Source organism: Vigna unguiculata, chromosome 3, assembly GCF_004118075.2.
Source record: "Vigna unguiculata cultivar IT97K-499-35 chromosome 3, ASM411807v1, whole genome shotgun sequence".
Lineage (NCBI taxonomy): Eukaryota > Viridiplantae > Streptophyta > Magnoliopsida > Fabales > Fabaceae > Vigna > Vigna unguiculata.
In genome coordinates this window covers 63,493,455-63,508,353 of record NC_040281.1, presented here as the reverse complement: position 1 = coordinate 63,508,353, position 14,899 = coordinate 63,493,455, and the positions used below count along the sequence as shown (strand labels likewise).

Sequence of the window (14,899 nt, the reverse complement as noted above, 5' to 3'; positions counted from 1 at the left end):
CATTCTGAATTTTAATAATTTTAGTTATCATCTTAGCATATACCAGCCAATGAATTTAAGAATTTAAATTGCGTCCATTTGAATTTTGAACTGAGCATGATACAAATTGAAAAAATTAAACTAATAAAATACCATGATGCAAATAGTCATCATATGAACAATTTTGACATAAGTAAAAAAGTCTGAGTTAATTGTGCAGTCATGTTGCTAAAATAGAGAGCATTCACGCATGCCATGACCCCACCACCAAACTCAAACTCTTCCAATTCTGGGAGGAACAACTTCTGAAATACCAACGTGGATAACTCCCGTGCATAGCAGTTGAGTTGCGCTTACTATTATCGTGATTGTTTCTAAGGTCCGCTGCAAAAGTATTTCCAAAATTCTGGTTATTATTGGAAACCAAATCTCTACTTCTTCAAAAATTAACAGATAAAAATGATAAAGTATACAACTTTCTTTACTAAGCAAGCTAATTTACCAGGTTTGAGTCAGTCCATCCAAGTTCAATCTCTTTGCATGCAAATCTGGAAGAAAAAAAGTAGCAGTTGAGTGGTGATAGAATGGTAGAAAATTTGAGTAAATAGAAAGCAGAAAAGGGGATAAGGCTGACCCCATGGCTAATAGAGTGAGTGCCCATGTAGTGAGTGAAGACATGGCTGCAGCATGTAAGTTGGGAGCATCCCACTGGAAAATGTTATTGAGTCCGGTGAGAGAGGTGGTGAACCCCACAACACCAGCAATCAGAGACAATATCACGAAGAAACCAGTTGTCATGTTTCCCATCGGAAAATATATCGGAAATATTCGGGCCGGAAGGGACAAAACAGATGCTATACCATACAAATAACCAGAGTCAGCCCAGTTAACTTCAAATTCACCAACCAACCAACACATTCTACTATATCTTACCTGTTTCACCAGACCTTTGAATCCCATGATTCACTGCCCAAGAAGCAATCACAAGAACAATGAAGTACAACACAAGATTCAGTGCCAAGAGGATCGAGGCTACTGATTTCGATCCTGAAGCCATGGTCCTTGAACTTCAAACGCAAAAACAAATCAAAGTGGAACCTTAACTTGTCCTTATTTTGTGAACTTGGAAGGTTGAAATATTTATATATATGTATAAAGGAAGATTAATTCTCCCCATTACTAGAATATTTCTGGGGAAAGGTTGTCCAGTAATGTGGTTCTTCTTTGCTCTCGCCATTGAAAATAAGTTTCTTCTATGCAAAGAAATGGCTGTATTCTTTGATCATGAATTGGTTTGCCTCGTTAAGAGGGAAGGAATTATTTTATGTGGCAGCATGTAGAAGGGGGAAACTTTGTATCTTTATATCCTTATGGATAATATCAAATTCGGAGTGAGAAAAAAGTCCGCAACATTATAAATAAAGTATGAGATTACGTTTCTTACAGCTAACTCAAAACACAAGCGGCGGTGGAGAACAAATGTTACACAGCAGAAATACATATAAATAAAAATTTACTGCCAAAACATAGTAAAAATAATTTGAGTTCTTAGAAAATTTATAATGTAATTAGTTTAATAACTTTCAACTCATTTACTATTTTTTAAAAGTAACCACAGTTTTTTTAATTTTCAGTTAACTAAAATCATAATTGAAGTAACTCACATAACATACTTAATAGTGGGATTTTTTCAGTCTTTATGTAAAAGAAAAAGACAATGCTGTTCCAAAAGGGAGAAACTCTAACAAAGGAATGGCAGGATAACCAACAACAGAGCCAATTTTTGAGAACTTTGCTCATATAGCCTTGAACTGGTATCCTTGGTTGAATCCTTGATATCGTAGTATGTTTTAATTTGCTATGTAACAGGGCTAATTTAATTAATATTATGTTGAAAAGTAAATTTTAAACTAATTTATGAATTCATCTTGTAAATACTGTTATAAGGTTTATAGATGGCCAAAATTGTTGCTCAAGTAGATCGAAAGATGGGTTTATAGTTAATTGAGCTAAATTATGTTGTTCCAGAGAAGAGGGAGGCTTGCAAATCACTAATTTTCATCTATAAAATGATGCATATCTTCTTGGGAGCTACCTTATTCTTGCAGACCTTGGTCTATGTTGTTACAGTCCAAATTTCTCAGGTCAAGGTATCAGCAGTTTCTTATTTTCAATGTTCTATTTGGCCGGGAATTGCTGATAAATATGACATAGTTTTGTTCACATTTATATTATTATACTATAATAATACACAAGAAGCATGAAGACATTATCGTGGCACATGGAAGGGAGAAAACCCCATCCAAATCAAAACAAAGCAGGGTGCTGCGGAGGTAGGTAGCACCATGGGAATGCAGATGAATAGTTTTAGCTGCGGCAACCTGGCCATTGAACGTCCCTAGGAGAAGGGGTTTTGAGAGCAGGGTTCCTTTCGAAGAAATTGGTTGGCCTGAGCTCAAATGCAGTGCTCAACAATGGCATTACAGGGAAGTCTTCCTGAGATGGAACATGACGAATTCCCACGACATGCCACACCACAATGTCCTTGTTCTTTATGTCTCTGTTCCTGCAATTATTTCAACTGTAAGTTGTTGTCGACACAGGCATGCACTTATAAAGAACTAATAACAAAAATCGTACTTTTTGGTCCAAACTGCTAAGGTATCATCTCCATGGCTGTGATCCATGTAGAGTCCACCGGCCCACTTCTCAGTCCTGTTGTACGGAGTGACCCAAACATCGAAGTTTGTAAAAGCGCCACGAATTTGAGGATAATCGTCATCCGTTAGAAGAGAGTGAACTGGGATTGCTGGAATCAAACGGTATCCCACATCGTTCCCAACCGATGTCTTCTTGTTAGGGTTCACCACCGAAAGCTCACCCGGTGTGGACCCTATTCTGATCTTTGCATCGTTCTCGCTCTCAGCAGTTTCAGTCTCAGTCGTCCAATAGCTTTTCCTCTTGGAGCTTCCATCTGTCACTCTCACCGTCTTCAAGCTTGTCTTCTCAAAAGAGTTGTATACGCCATCGATGTCAAGGTCCAGATAGTATATGAAGAAGTGGTCGTGGTAGACGCCAATCCTGTTTTTCGACACCAGGGTACCATGTTCATCACTCTTTATCTCCTTCTTGTGCTTCATATCCACTCCCTTGATTTCCAGTATACCCGACAGAGCAATCTGTACACATACGTATTCGTATATGTATGTTCAAAAGTTTATTAGATTACATTATTGGTTTTGGCTACTGGACTAGCTGTCTGGCCAAAACATATAATAAGTCAAGTGAGGACCACTTTTTGTGTCTCTTATGATTTGAATTCCAAAAGCATGAATTTAAAATGAAGCATGTTATACTTTATTTCATTCTGAGTGACTTTTGTTCTTGGATTCAGGTAAACATTCAGGCATGGATATTCCAAAGTTCAGATGGCATGCGTGGTAATGTCCCCTGGGGTCCGCAAGGGAATAATATGGATCTTATCTAATAAAATAACATTACGCAAGGAATAATCGAAGCAATATAGTATAATATTTTTTATGTTTAAATGTAATTTTTAAACAATATAGTATAATGTTCCTACCAATTTGATGTTTTTGGGATACACCGGGAGGGTTTGGATCTAGATTGAAGTTTTTAATCATGAGTTATGATATACAGACATTTTAGTTTTACTTATATTTATTATATACTTTTTCTTCTATCTTTTTTCTTTTTATCAAATCATACGTATAAATTTATCATTTTTATTCTTTCTCTAAGTATATACTAAGTGTTAATGCACATTTTTTTGTGTCCATGTATTGTTTCTTTGAAAAACGAGCAGTGATACATATGTAGTTTAATTTTATTTATATCTATTAGACAATTGTTTTTTCTTTTTATCTATCTCTTCTTATAATATTATATAACTTATAAATCTATAAAAAAAAATTCTGTGTATATTAAGTGTTAATGCTATGAGATGTTTTCCTTTTACTTTTTTAGGACGAGGAACCTAAAAAAAAGTATGTTTTGTTTTTTCTTTCTCCTTTTGATAATGTTTATTCTTTGTACCATGGCTTTTATAAAAGATTATAAATTTGTCATCCTATCTACACATAAAACAAAATTGACAGCTTTACAAAAATGTTTCTATAAGTTGCAAGAACTATCTTAATGATACACATAAGCAGAGGAAATGATTATGCATACCGCGGGTTTGATTGAGCCACTTGTCTTAAACTCCCAGTCAATGATGTTGTCGTAGCTAACGATTGTTCTCACCACCAAGCTCACTTCCGTTCTGGACTCAGCGAACTGTTGTAAATATTTAAATTTAAATATAATCGAATGAGCGATTAGCGTGTATTGATAAGAAGGAGGGTGTAGTATGTGTATATACCGATTCGTTGGGAATGCCAGTTTCGGTGTGACGCCACAAGATGCTGCCATATTTTTCAAACACACAGATTGCGTTAGAAATGAGCACCGGAGTGCCATCGGCGGCGTGAACATATACGTCAAGGAATTGAGCATTGGAGGGGCAATCACGGTTGGGGACCAATGAGACAGTGGAGAGACCGAACCCAAACTCTCCAGCATCAAAGAATGTCTTATAATAAAAATCATCTGTTGGGTCTTGATATGGCACGAACTGCTCAGAAATGTAGCCTTTGTACAATACTCTTCGAGACCTGTGCTTCTCCAGATCATAAATGGAGGCCAGTGATATCACCAGTCCTGCTCGTGGATCGAATCCAATGTGGAACTTCCAGTTGGCCCAGCTGAAGAGATTAATTAAAGAAAAAATAGTTAAAACTGTTCATAACCAAAGCAATGATAAAAAATGGTTGCCATTAATTACTTACCTAACGCTGTAGCCATTGATTTGGAAGCCAGGACCCTGTGGTTGATGGGTTGCTAGACTGTGTTGCTTTGGTCCAAATGGTGGATTCAGGTGTGATAAGCGGTATTCAGTGTTATCAGTGGTTGGAACTGGTACAATAGCACGGTCGTGATACTCGACGATCTTCATGAGGTCAAGATCAACCACAATTGTGAGTCCAGTGATAGGCCTCACCCATATATTGGGGGTGCTTTCTTTCATGAAGCATTCCACCCTCACTGTCCTTCTGCTCTGGGTTTCTCCGAACCACCCCAAGGTGAAAGTGGAGCACACAACCTCTGAGAGGTTCAACCCTCTCTTCTTGATTGAGTCTTTGAATGGGCCGTATTTGAGTGTCAAGTCTATGGCAACGGCCAGTTTATCCCCGGAGAGGGTGGGGAACCCATTTCCGTTGTGAATGTTGTCTGAGAGAACTGTCTTAGTCTGAAGATCAATTAGGATCTGGTGGGTTTGGGTGTTGATGATGGCAATGGCGAAGGCCTTGCGAGGGAGAGTTGTGGTGGTTGGTTTGGTGGATTCCCATTTGAGGATGGTATCCTTGTGAGGGTCATCGAGGCCAATGTAGTTGAAGCTTAACGTGTTGTTGGAGGTTGGGTACTTCCTGTGGACTATGGTTTGGACAAGAGTTATCTCTTCTTTGGTGAGAGGGTCTAGTGGATGCTGAAAACGCAGTGGGGTGACTGACACCCCTGTTTGGAGGGAGAAGAGTAAAAGGGCAGAGAAAAGCACAAGTTTCATGGTGGAAACCATGGTGAAGATGAAACCCTAGTTTGGTGTGTGTGCAGTGGAAGCTCTTCCTCAAGCCCTTAAATACACGTCTCAAATGGCATCACCACGTGAATTATTTGTGTCATGCCATTTTTAAGCGCTGATATAACAACTTGGTGGGATTTGGTAAGAATGTGTACAAATAGTAGTTAGCAAGATCATTTAAATGCAGCTGCTATTCTGCGACTAAAACGTCAAAATGAGTCCTCATTATAACATTATTAATGACCATTTAATTGAAAAATAAACCATGTTGTAGTCTCACTGATTTAGAGAACATTAGTTTTCTATGTATACTGGTGATCACGAGGGACAAATTGAATTTTTTATGGTTTGGTTTTGGAGTCCTACCATCTGTATCTCAATAATGTTATATAATTTAGACGAGAGCGCATGATTTGGCTGAAAACGGTGGAGTACGAATAACACGACGAAAGACACTAGAAGAGTTTTAGATTTTACCCAACTATATTACCAATAATTGATTATAGAAATAAATTGCTTCTAATATCAAACACTCAACCTTTTTTTATTTGGACTTGACATAAGCTTGGTCTTTGTTTATTTTTTTTTCTCTCAAATTGTCTGCTCGTAGAATGTTTTACTTGAATAATAAACTTCTTTATTCCTTTTTCTTTCATTCTCTCAAATTCTGTTCAATTAAAATCAAATTTCTATTTATTAACCAAATTTCCTAAACAACTTCTAAAAGTAAAGAAAATTATATATTATACTTACATTAATAAATGAAAATATGTAAAAAATATAAAGTTTAATAAAAAACTTAAATCGTATTTACTTGTAGATTTAAGTAAACAAAAAAATGGCTCTTTAACGTTACAAATTGTTTATTGAAGCACGTCTTATCCATGTGAATAAGTTTAAGAAAATATACCATCAATATATTTCAAAATAAATTAACAGTTTTTGGAAATTTACTTAAATATTACAACGCAATACGAAGAGGAACTTGTGGAAGTTATTAATATATTAATTAATTATATGATTTACTTTGAATTTTATATTTTCTTAATGCAATTGAGTCATAATATGTTTTAAATAGAGTCAATTTGATTTTTTAAGTAAAATTAACATTAATATCATTTGAAAGAAATCATGTATCAAAATCAAAATAATTTTCTATTTTATTGAGACTTCTTTGATTTGATACATGACACATTCTAAATTTTAACTCATGACATATTTCAAACTATTTGACACGTAATAATATCTTCTAGATTTTGATGTGTTACATCACGGGATCAAATTGATTATATTTAAAAAATATTGAAACTAAATTATATAAAAAAAATTAAACTAAAGTGAATCATAAACCGAAACATAGGACCATATTATTATTAAACCTCATTCAAAAATCTTTCATTTTTCTTTACTCATTTAAAAAGTTTAATTCATGCACTAACAATATTAATAACTAAATCACACCTGGCATACATGGTAAATATTAAGGATAAAAATAAATGATAAAAATGACATTCTTCGATTGTCTTTTTTTTTTTTTTTTCAAATTAGAAATGTCCATTTCCACCGCACCTCCTTCCCTGGTCCCCTACACAGAGCACCTCCCCTTCGCAACATTATGACCCCTGCACCATGTCGTCCTATGCACTGCTCGTTGAGGCAAGTCATCGTATTGTGGTACGATCCTCACACCATGACTCTAAAGGAAAAAACGACGTTAACAGTATAGGTGCATATACGTACCACATTCACCTTTCTGAAACGTATTTGTTTCCTATTACAAGGATTTGTCCGATGCATGTGTGCACATCCATCCCAAATTTGTTAAGAAAAGGAGTAAAACTCTTGAGCGCATGGAAGAAGAAAAAACTGAAAAAATACTTCTAAAAAGAGTGTTCAGGAACATATCTCCGAATTTAGAAATATTTCTTGGAATACTCATTTAAAAAAAAATCTACTATAGATCGAATATTCCGGAAGGTATTTCTGAATCAAGAAATACATTTCTAACTTGAAAATATATTCTGTAATACAAAACAAAGTTTCCGAAACAAATGTTTAGGAAGTCATTTACGGAATTAGATAGATATATATTATATACCAGAATTTTTGTTGTATTCTGGAATGATTGTTTCGGAAGATATTTTTGTGGAACACCTATTTCTGATTTTTTTTTTATTCCAGACGATGTGTTTAAAGTATGAACAAATTCCTTAAAATAAATCGAGTCTGGGTACAAAAATTTAAAATTTAGAAATTTGAAATGGTTTTATAAATTCATTACCATCAATAAAAATTTATATTATTATATTAAGGTAATATAATAATATAGATGATGCACGATGTATTGTGGCACATGGAAGGGAGAAAACAATGGAGACTCTAGACATTCAAATCCAAACAACGCAGTGCAGGATGTAATCACTTCCTAACTACTCAACGTAGACAAACATTCTATTGTAGGATTGATTAATAGTTTAATACATGTATCCAAATCCAAACAATGCAGAGTGAAGCGGTGGTAGCACATGGCAATGTAAATGAGTAGTTTTAGCTGCGACGTCCCGGCCATTGAACGTCCCTAGGAGAAGGGGTTTTGAGAACAGGATTCCTCTCGAAGAAATTGGTTGGCCTCAGCTCGAACGCAGTGCTCAACAATGGCATTATGGGGAAGTCTTCCTGAGCCGGAACGTGATGAATTCCGACAACATGCCACAACACAATGTCCTTGTTCTTTATGTTTCTGTTCCTGCAATTATTTCAAGTGTAAGCTGTTGTCGACACAGACACTTAAAAACAAGTAATAACAAAAGTGAAATAATCGTACTTTTTGGTCCAAACGGCTAAGGTATCATCTCCATGGCCGTGATCAACGTAGAGTCCACCGGCCCACTTCTCAGTCCTGTTGTATGGAGTGACCCACACGTTGAAGTTTGTAAAAGCGCCACGGATTTGTGTATGATCGTCATCCGTTAGCAGAGGATGAACTGGGATTGCAGGAATCAAACGGTATCCCACATCGTTCCCAACCGATGTCTTCTTGTTAGGGTTCACCACCGAAAGTTCACCCGGTGTGGACCCTATTGTGATCTTTGCATCGTTCTCGCTCTCTGCAGTTTCAGTCTCAGTCGTCCAATAGCTTTTCCTCTTCGAGCTTCCGTCTGTCACTCTCACCGTCTTTAAACTCGTCTTCTCAAAAGAGTTGTAGACGCCATCGATGTCAAGGTCCAGGTAGTATATGTAGAAGTGGTCGTGGTAGACACCAATGCTATTTTCCGACACCAGGGTACCATGTTGATCACTCTTTATCTCGTTCTTGTGCTTGATATCCACTCCCTTGATTTCTAATATACCCGACAGAGCAATCTGTATACAAACGTATCCGTGTATATGTATGTTCAATGGTTGATATTAGATTACATTAGTTTTGGCTACAAGACTAGCAGATCAGACAAAACATATAATAAGTCAAGTGAGGCCCACTTTTGTATGTCTTAAAGATTTTTCCAAAACCCTGTATTTATAATGAAGCATGCAGTACTTTATTTCATTCTGAATGATTTTCGTTCTTGGACTCAGGTAAAACTTAAACTATTGGTATTGAACGAATTCGTCCTTATTTTGAGGGAGAATTCTGGTATTGAACCACGTGGTGTACATAGTTGAAATTGCAAGAGCTATATTATGCATGCACATAGGTAATGGAAATGATGATTCATACCGCGGGTTTGATTGAGCCACTTGTCTTAAACTCCCAGTCAATGATGTTGTCGTAGTTGGCGACAGTAACGATTGTTCTCACCACCAAGTTCACTTCCGTTCTGGCCTCTGCGAACTGTCAGAGACCAACACCAACGTAAATATTTAAACTTAAATTTAATCGAATGAGCAATTTGCGTGAATTGTTAAGAAGGAGGTGTAGTATGCGTACATACCGATTCGTTAGGAATGCCATTTTCGGTGTGACGCCATAAGATGCTGCCATATTGTTCGAACACACAGATTGCGTTAGAAATGAGCACCGGAGTGCCATCGGCGGCGTGAACATATACGTCAAGGAATTGAGCATTGGAGGGGCAATCACGGTTGGGGACCAATGAGACAGTGGAGAGACCGAACCCAAACTCTCCAGCATCAAAGAATGTCTTATAGAAAAAGTCATCTGTTGGGTCTTGGTATGGCACGAACAGCTCAGAAATGTAGCCTTTGTATAATACTCTTCGAGACTTGTGCTTCTCCAGATCGTAAATGGAGGCCAGTGATATCACAAGTCCCGCTCGTGGATCGAATCCAATGTGGAACTTCCAGTTGGCCCAGCTGAAGAGATTAATTAAATCAATAATAGTTAAAACTAAGCAATGACAAATGGTAGTGGATAAAGAACAAAAGAATGAAGAACGTTACTTACCTAACACTGTGTCCACTGATTTGGAAGCCAGGACCCTCTGGTTGATGGGTTGCTAGACCGTAATGTTTTGGTCCAAATGGTGGCTTCTGCTGTGATAAACGGTATTCGGTGTTATCAGCTGCGGGTACTGGTATAATACCACCGTCGTGATACTCGACGATCTTCAGGAGGTCGAGATCAACCACTATTGTGAGTCCACTGATAGGCCTCACATAGATATTGGGGGTGCTTTCTTTCATGAAGCATTCCACTCTCACTGTCCTGCTGCTCTGGGTTTCTCCAAACCACCCCAAGGTGAAAGTGGAGCACACAACCTCTGAGAGGTTCAACCCTCTCTTATTCACCGACTCTTTGAATGGACCGTATTTTAGTGGCAGCTCTATGGCAACGCCTTGTTCATCCACGGATAGGGTTGGGAACCCATTTCCATTGTGAATGTTGTCTGAGAGAATTGTCTTAGTCTGAAGATCAATTAGGATCTCGTGGGTTTGGGTGTTGACGATGGCAATGGCGAATGCCTTGCGTGGGAGAGTTGTGATGGTTGGTTTGGTGGATTCCCATTTGAGGATGGTATCCTTGTGAGGGTCATCGAGGCCAATGTAGTGGAAGCTCAACGTGTTGTTGAAGGTTGGGTACTTCCTCTGGACTATGGTTTGGACAAGAGTTATCTCTTCTTTGGTGAGAGGGTCCAGTGGATGCTGAAAAGGCAATGGGGTGACTGACACCACTGTTTGGAGGGAGAAGAGCAGAAGGGCAGAGAAAAGCACAAGGTTCATGGTGGAAACCATGGTGAAGATGAAAACCTAGTTTGGTGTGTGCAGTGGAAGCTCTTCCTCAAGCCCTTAAATACACGCTGCCTCCTACCCTTTTGGCCAATTAATTAAACTTATTAATGACATCCCACGTGAATTCTATGTCATGCCATCTTTTGCAGCCAATAGACTTGTTTTCTACTCAGTAACATTAAGCATACAACTATACAACTAACCATATATATATATATATATATATATATATATATATATATATATATAAAATCTGTACTCATGGGTATATGCGGATAAAACATGAATAGAAAATGAATATTAAAAATGGATATCCAAAGGTAATTGATATGAGTATTTTTTTATATCTGCATGTCAACGGATTAAATATGTGTATAATAATATTCGTACATATAGATACCCATACTCGCTATACTTTAATTTAAATTAAAAAAAAATATTAACAGATTGAACTTGAATTCAATTAGTTTTAAAAAAAATTCATTTATTTATAAATTGTCATTCAACATTATTTACATAAATTATTTACATTTTGTTTGACGTTTATAAAAATTATACATTATATTTTTATTTGAATTTATAATTAAAATTTATTGTTCATTATTAAAATTTTCTTGTTGTTAATACATGTAAATATCGTGAATATTAATAAAATATGTAAATATCCGTATAACGAATATTTATATATAAATACATGTGCAAAACATATATTTATCCAACAAATAAACTATAAAAGATTTATTACTGTATTTACATCCCTAAATATATCATAGAATTTCTGGTGATTCATATACACGCCTCTCGATTTCTGAATCAAGTTGCTTTTATAAGAATATATACAAACACTATTTGGAAGATGCATGCATGCAGCTGCTATTATTACGTGACTAAGGTCAAAATGATATAAAATTATTATGGAACATTTAATTGAAAAATAAATCGTGTTGTATTCTCACTGATTTAGAAACATTAATTTTCTGTTTTTGCTGCGATCCAAGAAGAAATATTTTATTGATAAATTGAATTTTTGTATGGTTTGATTTTGGATTCCTACCATCTCTATCTCAATAATGTAATATAATTTAGACGAGTGCACATGATTTGGAGGAAAACAGAGGTGAACTCTTTGCCTTCTGCTGCAAATTATACAGTGCAAATATTATTGATCCATCCACAGCCGATCTTATCTTCACCATAATTGATTTTCGCCACGGCGGCCAGCAGAAGAACAGTAGAATATGTTGGAATGAATAATAAATTAGATTGTGTCTGTACGTTTCTATGAACAGAAGTTATAAAATGTGAAAAATTCAAACATTTCCAAGGAATATACTTCTTCACTTTCTCCGACTAAAAAAAACTTTTAATTAATCACCAATTTCAGTGATAAAAACATATTTAAACATCAATTCATTATAAAAATTAATTATTAATTTAAAAATCAATTATAATTAATTTTTTATTATTATTAAAATTGATTATTATTCAAGAAATTTTTTGAACCTTGTTCTTACCGTTCTTCTTTATAACTCAGACATTGGTATGAATGAATGTAAAGCTGTCAAAATGGGTTGAAACCCGCAAGTCAATCCGGCTCACCACGGGTTCAGGTCGGATATTGGGTTAAAATGTTTTTACAAATTTCAATACAGGTTGATTTTTGACCCAACTCATTTAGAATCCGGCTCATCCAGGTTGAATCCGTGGTGAGCCGGGTTGGTTCACCAACCTGCAGATAAAAGGGTCACACAAGTATTTTTTTATTAAGTTGAGCTTTACATTTGAGTCATGTGAGATTTTTTTTTAGCCAACACATAAATAATTTGTATTTTTTTATTTTGGTTTGTATTTGGATTGTATTAAAGTTTATTTAGATTTTAATTAGAATTATAATTTAGTTTTGACCGAAAAAAAATAAAAAAATTGTATTTTTTTTAATTAAGTGAACCCATGAACCAACTCGTTTAACCTGCTAACCCGTGGTGGGCCGGACCGAGTTTGAATTTTTTTGGCTTACTAAAAAGTGAGTCGGGTTGAGTTGACTCACTGAATCATCAACCCATAGTGGGTTGAGCCGGATTATCCGTTTTGACAGCTCTAAATTAATGCATGCTCAAGCAGAGTTCAATTAATATATTTTTTTAATCATAAGATAAACTCTACTACTCATAGGTTATCATTCTTTGTCAATCTTTTTCATAATGTTTAGATTGACTTTTACAAATCCTCACTACAATGATGAACTTCCCTAATCTCGACTTCTAATAATTGTAGCTTGAAATCCATGAATTAGGTTAAAAGGTCTCCAAACTAGACAAACTTTGATACTACTCTTGAAAATTAACAAAACAAAAAGTCTTAATGACACTGATATATGCGTGAACAAAAAATAGGCATCACGCTTCTGAAAGAAAAAAATACCTTCAGGAGAGAAGACTAATGACACGGATGAACGTGAAAAGTCTATAAATGTAAGCGAGGAAAAATCACATGAGCTGGTTCATAACAAAATTTCACTATGAAATTTGAATACATGCCGTGGTCCTTTTTTAAGAGAATCTTTTAAAGAAAATTAGGGCTTATAATTATTACTACTATATTAGTTCGTACTAATTAAAATTAATATTAAAAGAAAATGTAGACTAACAATTATAATATACTTTAAACTTTTAGACAAATTTTAATGAATCAATTGGCTCACCTAACAAAATGGCTTAAGAGGCCAATATAGCTCTTGGAACATCAAACTACCCCCAATTACACAGGATTTTTATCACAACAAGAAGATCAAGACTTACCATTATAATCATTGGTTAACAGAAACTCATATAGAAGATTAAAATGACACACGCAAGTGAAAAACCTTCACATGCAACAGAAACTAGAAAAAGACCAAAGAAAAAATGGTTGAAACTTAACTTATGCAAATGGAGAAACTTATCGGATCACTCCTACGATCTCAGATCTTCAATAAAGTTAACAGATAACAATAACTCTTATAGAGAAGTCATAAAGATCACTCTTATAATCTCACTTATAGTTTCAGGATCTTCAATCAAGTGAAGAGAAAAAATTTTAACAAGTGGTTTCTAAAGAAAAAAGTGTATTTTAAAATAATGAGACTCGTTTGTAATAAAGTAAAATTTTTTAATAATGAAATAATCAAGTATTACTATTTTAAAACTACTATATCACGTCTAAAATATTATTTTCTAAAATTTTTTAAAAAGATTTTCAAATTGAAGACTCAAAACTCAATTAATTTTTTTTTATTATTTAAAAGAACTTGATTATTAATAAAAGGTTTAATCATGCATTTGGTCTCCATTTTGGAGTCAAAATCTCAAAATGGTATCCGAATTTTTAAAAGTCTCAAATTGATCCCTTTTTTTGTTAAAATGTCTCAAGTTTGTCCTTTCTATTAAGTCAAGATTGATGTCATTAGAGGGAGTGTCACGTGTCAGTTCCTCAAATTTTTTATTTATTTATTTTTTTTGAATTTTTTTTATATTTCTTTTGAATTTTCTTAAAAAATCAAAAAAATTACTACGTGTCAAACTGTCATCGTGCCACATGGTAGTGACATAGTGATGTTAAAGTAACAATGACACGTGTCAGTATTATGGCAGGTGTCATTTCCTTAGTTTCAATTTGGTCCCTTTATTTTAATTTTTGTCTCAATTTAGTCACAATTTTTGTAAAAATTATCAATTTTGTCTCTCTCCAAATTGAAATCAAATTTAATTTCTATATAAATATACATAAATATTTCCATCAAAATTGATATTTCAAGTAAATATTTTTAATCAAATTAAGTTCATTTAATTAATATTTTACATTGAACTTTATTTAAAATTGTTTTAAAGTTGTTAATAGAAAATAATGTTAATAGAAAAAAAATTCATAAATTAACTAGTTCATGTAACAATAAAAAACATAATTTTAAAATTTGAAAACAATTTTAAGTAAAATTGAATGTGAAACAAAATTTTAAATAAACTTAGCTATGTTAAAAATATATAATAAAAATATCAATTTGAATAAAAATATCAAATTTAATAAAAAAATTTGTATAACATTTATATAAAA

At 34.5% G+C, this 14,899-nt stretch overlaps 3 protein-coding genes across 3 annotated transcripts; all 3 read right to left on the bottom strand.

The window, feature by feature from the left end:
• Nucleotides 1–32: 32 nt before the first annotated feature.
• Nucleotides 33–1,110, bottom strand: LOC114179268 (membrane protein PM19L). Its single transcript, XM_028065534.1, has 4 exons — nt 913–1,110; nt 614–833; nt 482–527; nt 33–363 (listed from the first exon to the last, which is right to left on the bottom strand). Exons 1-4 carry the CDS (start codon nt 1,034–1,036, stop codon nt 253–255), a joined length of 501 nt encoding a protein of 166 aa, XP_027921335.1. The 5' UTR covers nt 1,037–1,110; the 3' UTR covers nt 33–252.
• Nucleotides 1,111–2,020: 910 nt separating this feature from the next.
• Nucleotides 2,021–5,713, bottom strand: LOC114176534 (primary amine oxidase-like). The gene is made up of 5 exons (XM_028061604.1): nt 4,830–5,713; nt 4,364–4,745; nt 4,174–4,278; nt 2,620–3,158; nt 2,021–2,545 (listed from the first exon to the last, which is right to left on the bottom strand). The coding sequence occupies exons 1-5, from the start codon at nt 5,615–5,617 to the stop codon at nt 2,347–2,349; spliced, it is 2,013 nt and encodes a 670-aa protein (XP_027917405.1). The 5' UTR covers nt 5,618–5,713; the 3' UTR covers nt 2,021–2,346.
• A 2,161-nt stretch (nt 5,714–7,874) lies between these two features.
• On the bottom strand, nt 7,875–10,813 carry LOC114175573 (primary amine oxidase-like). Its single transcript, XM_028060326.1, has 5 exons — nt 10,026–10,813; nt 9,553–9,934; nt 9,339–9,452; nt 8,445–8,983; nt 7,875–8,366 (listed from the first exon to the last, which is right to left on the bottom strand). Exons 1-5 carry the CDS (start codon nt 10,811–10,813, stop codon nt 8,168–8,170), a joined length of 2,022 nt encoding a protein of 673 aa, XP_027916127.1. The 3' UTR covers nt 7,875–8,167.
• Nucleotides 10,814–14,899: the final 4,086 nt, after the last annotated feature.

What these genes read in the sequence shown, in the direction of transcription:
- LOC114179268 (XM_028065534.1), bottom strand. Translation starts at nt 1,036, where the DNA reads ATGGCTTCAGGATCGAAATCAGTAGCCTCGATCCTCTTGGCACTGAAT. An exon ending in CTCACTCTATTAGCCATGGG is followed by an intron (nt 528 to 613) that starts GTCAGCCTTATC and finishes TTTTTCTTCCAG; the next exon opens with ATTTGCATGCAAAGAGATTG. An exon ending in GATGGACTGACTCAAACCTG is followed by an intron (nt 364 to 481) that starts GTAAATTAGCTT and finishes ATACTTTTGCAG; the next exon opens with CGGACCTTAGAAACAATCAC.
- LOC114176534 (XM_028061604.1), bottom strand. Translation starts at nt 5,617, where the DNA reads ATGGTTTCCACCATGAAACTTGTGCTTTTCTCTGCCCTTTTACTCTTC. An exon ending in ATCAATGGCTACAGCGTTAG is followed by an intron (nt 4,746 to 4,829) that starts GTAAGTAATTAA and finishes TAATCTCTTCAG; the next exon opens with CTGGGCCAACTGGAAGTTCC. An exon ending in CTGGCATTCCCAACGAATCG is followed by an intron (nt 4,279 to 4,363) that starts GTATATACACAT and finishes TATTTACAACAG; the next exon opens with TTCGCTGAGTCCAGAACGGA.
- LOC114175573 (XM_028060326.1), bottom strand. Translation starts at nt 10,813, where the DNA reads ATGGTTTCCACCATGAACCTTGTGCTTTTCTCTGCCCTTCTGCTCTTC. An exon ending in ATCAGTGGACACAGTGTTAG is followed by an intron (nt 9,935 to 10,025) that starts GTAAGTAACGTT and finishes TAATCTCTTCAG; the next exon opens with CTGGGCCAACTGGAAGTTCC. An exon ending in ATGGCATTCCTAACGAATCG is followed by an intron (nt 9,453 to 9,552) that starts GTATGTACGCAT and finishes GGTCTCTGACAG; the next exon opens with TTCGCAGAGGCCAGAACGGA.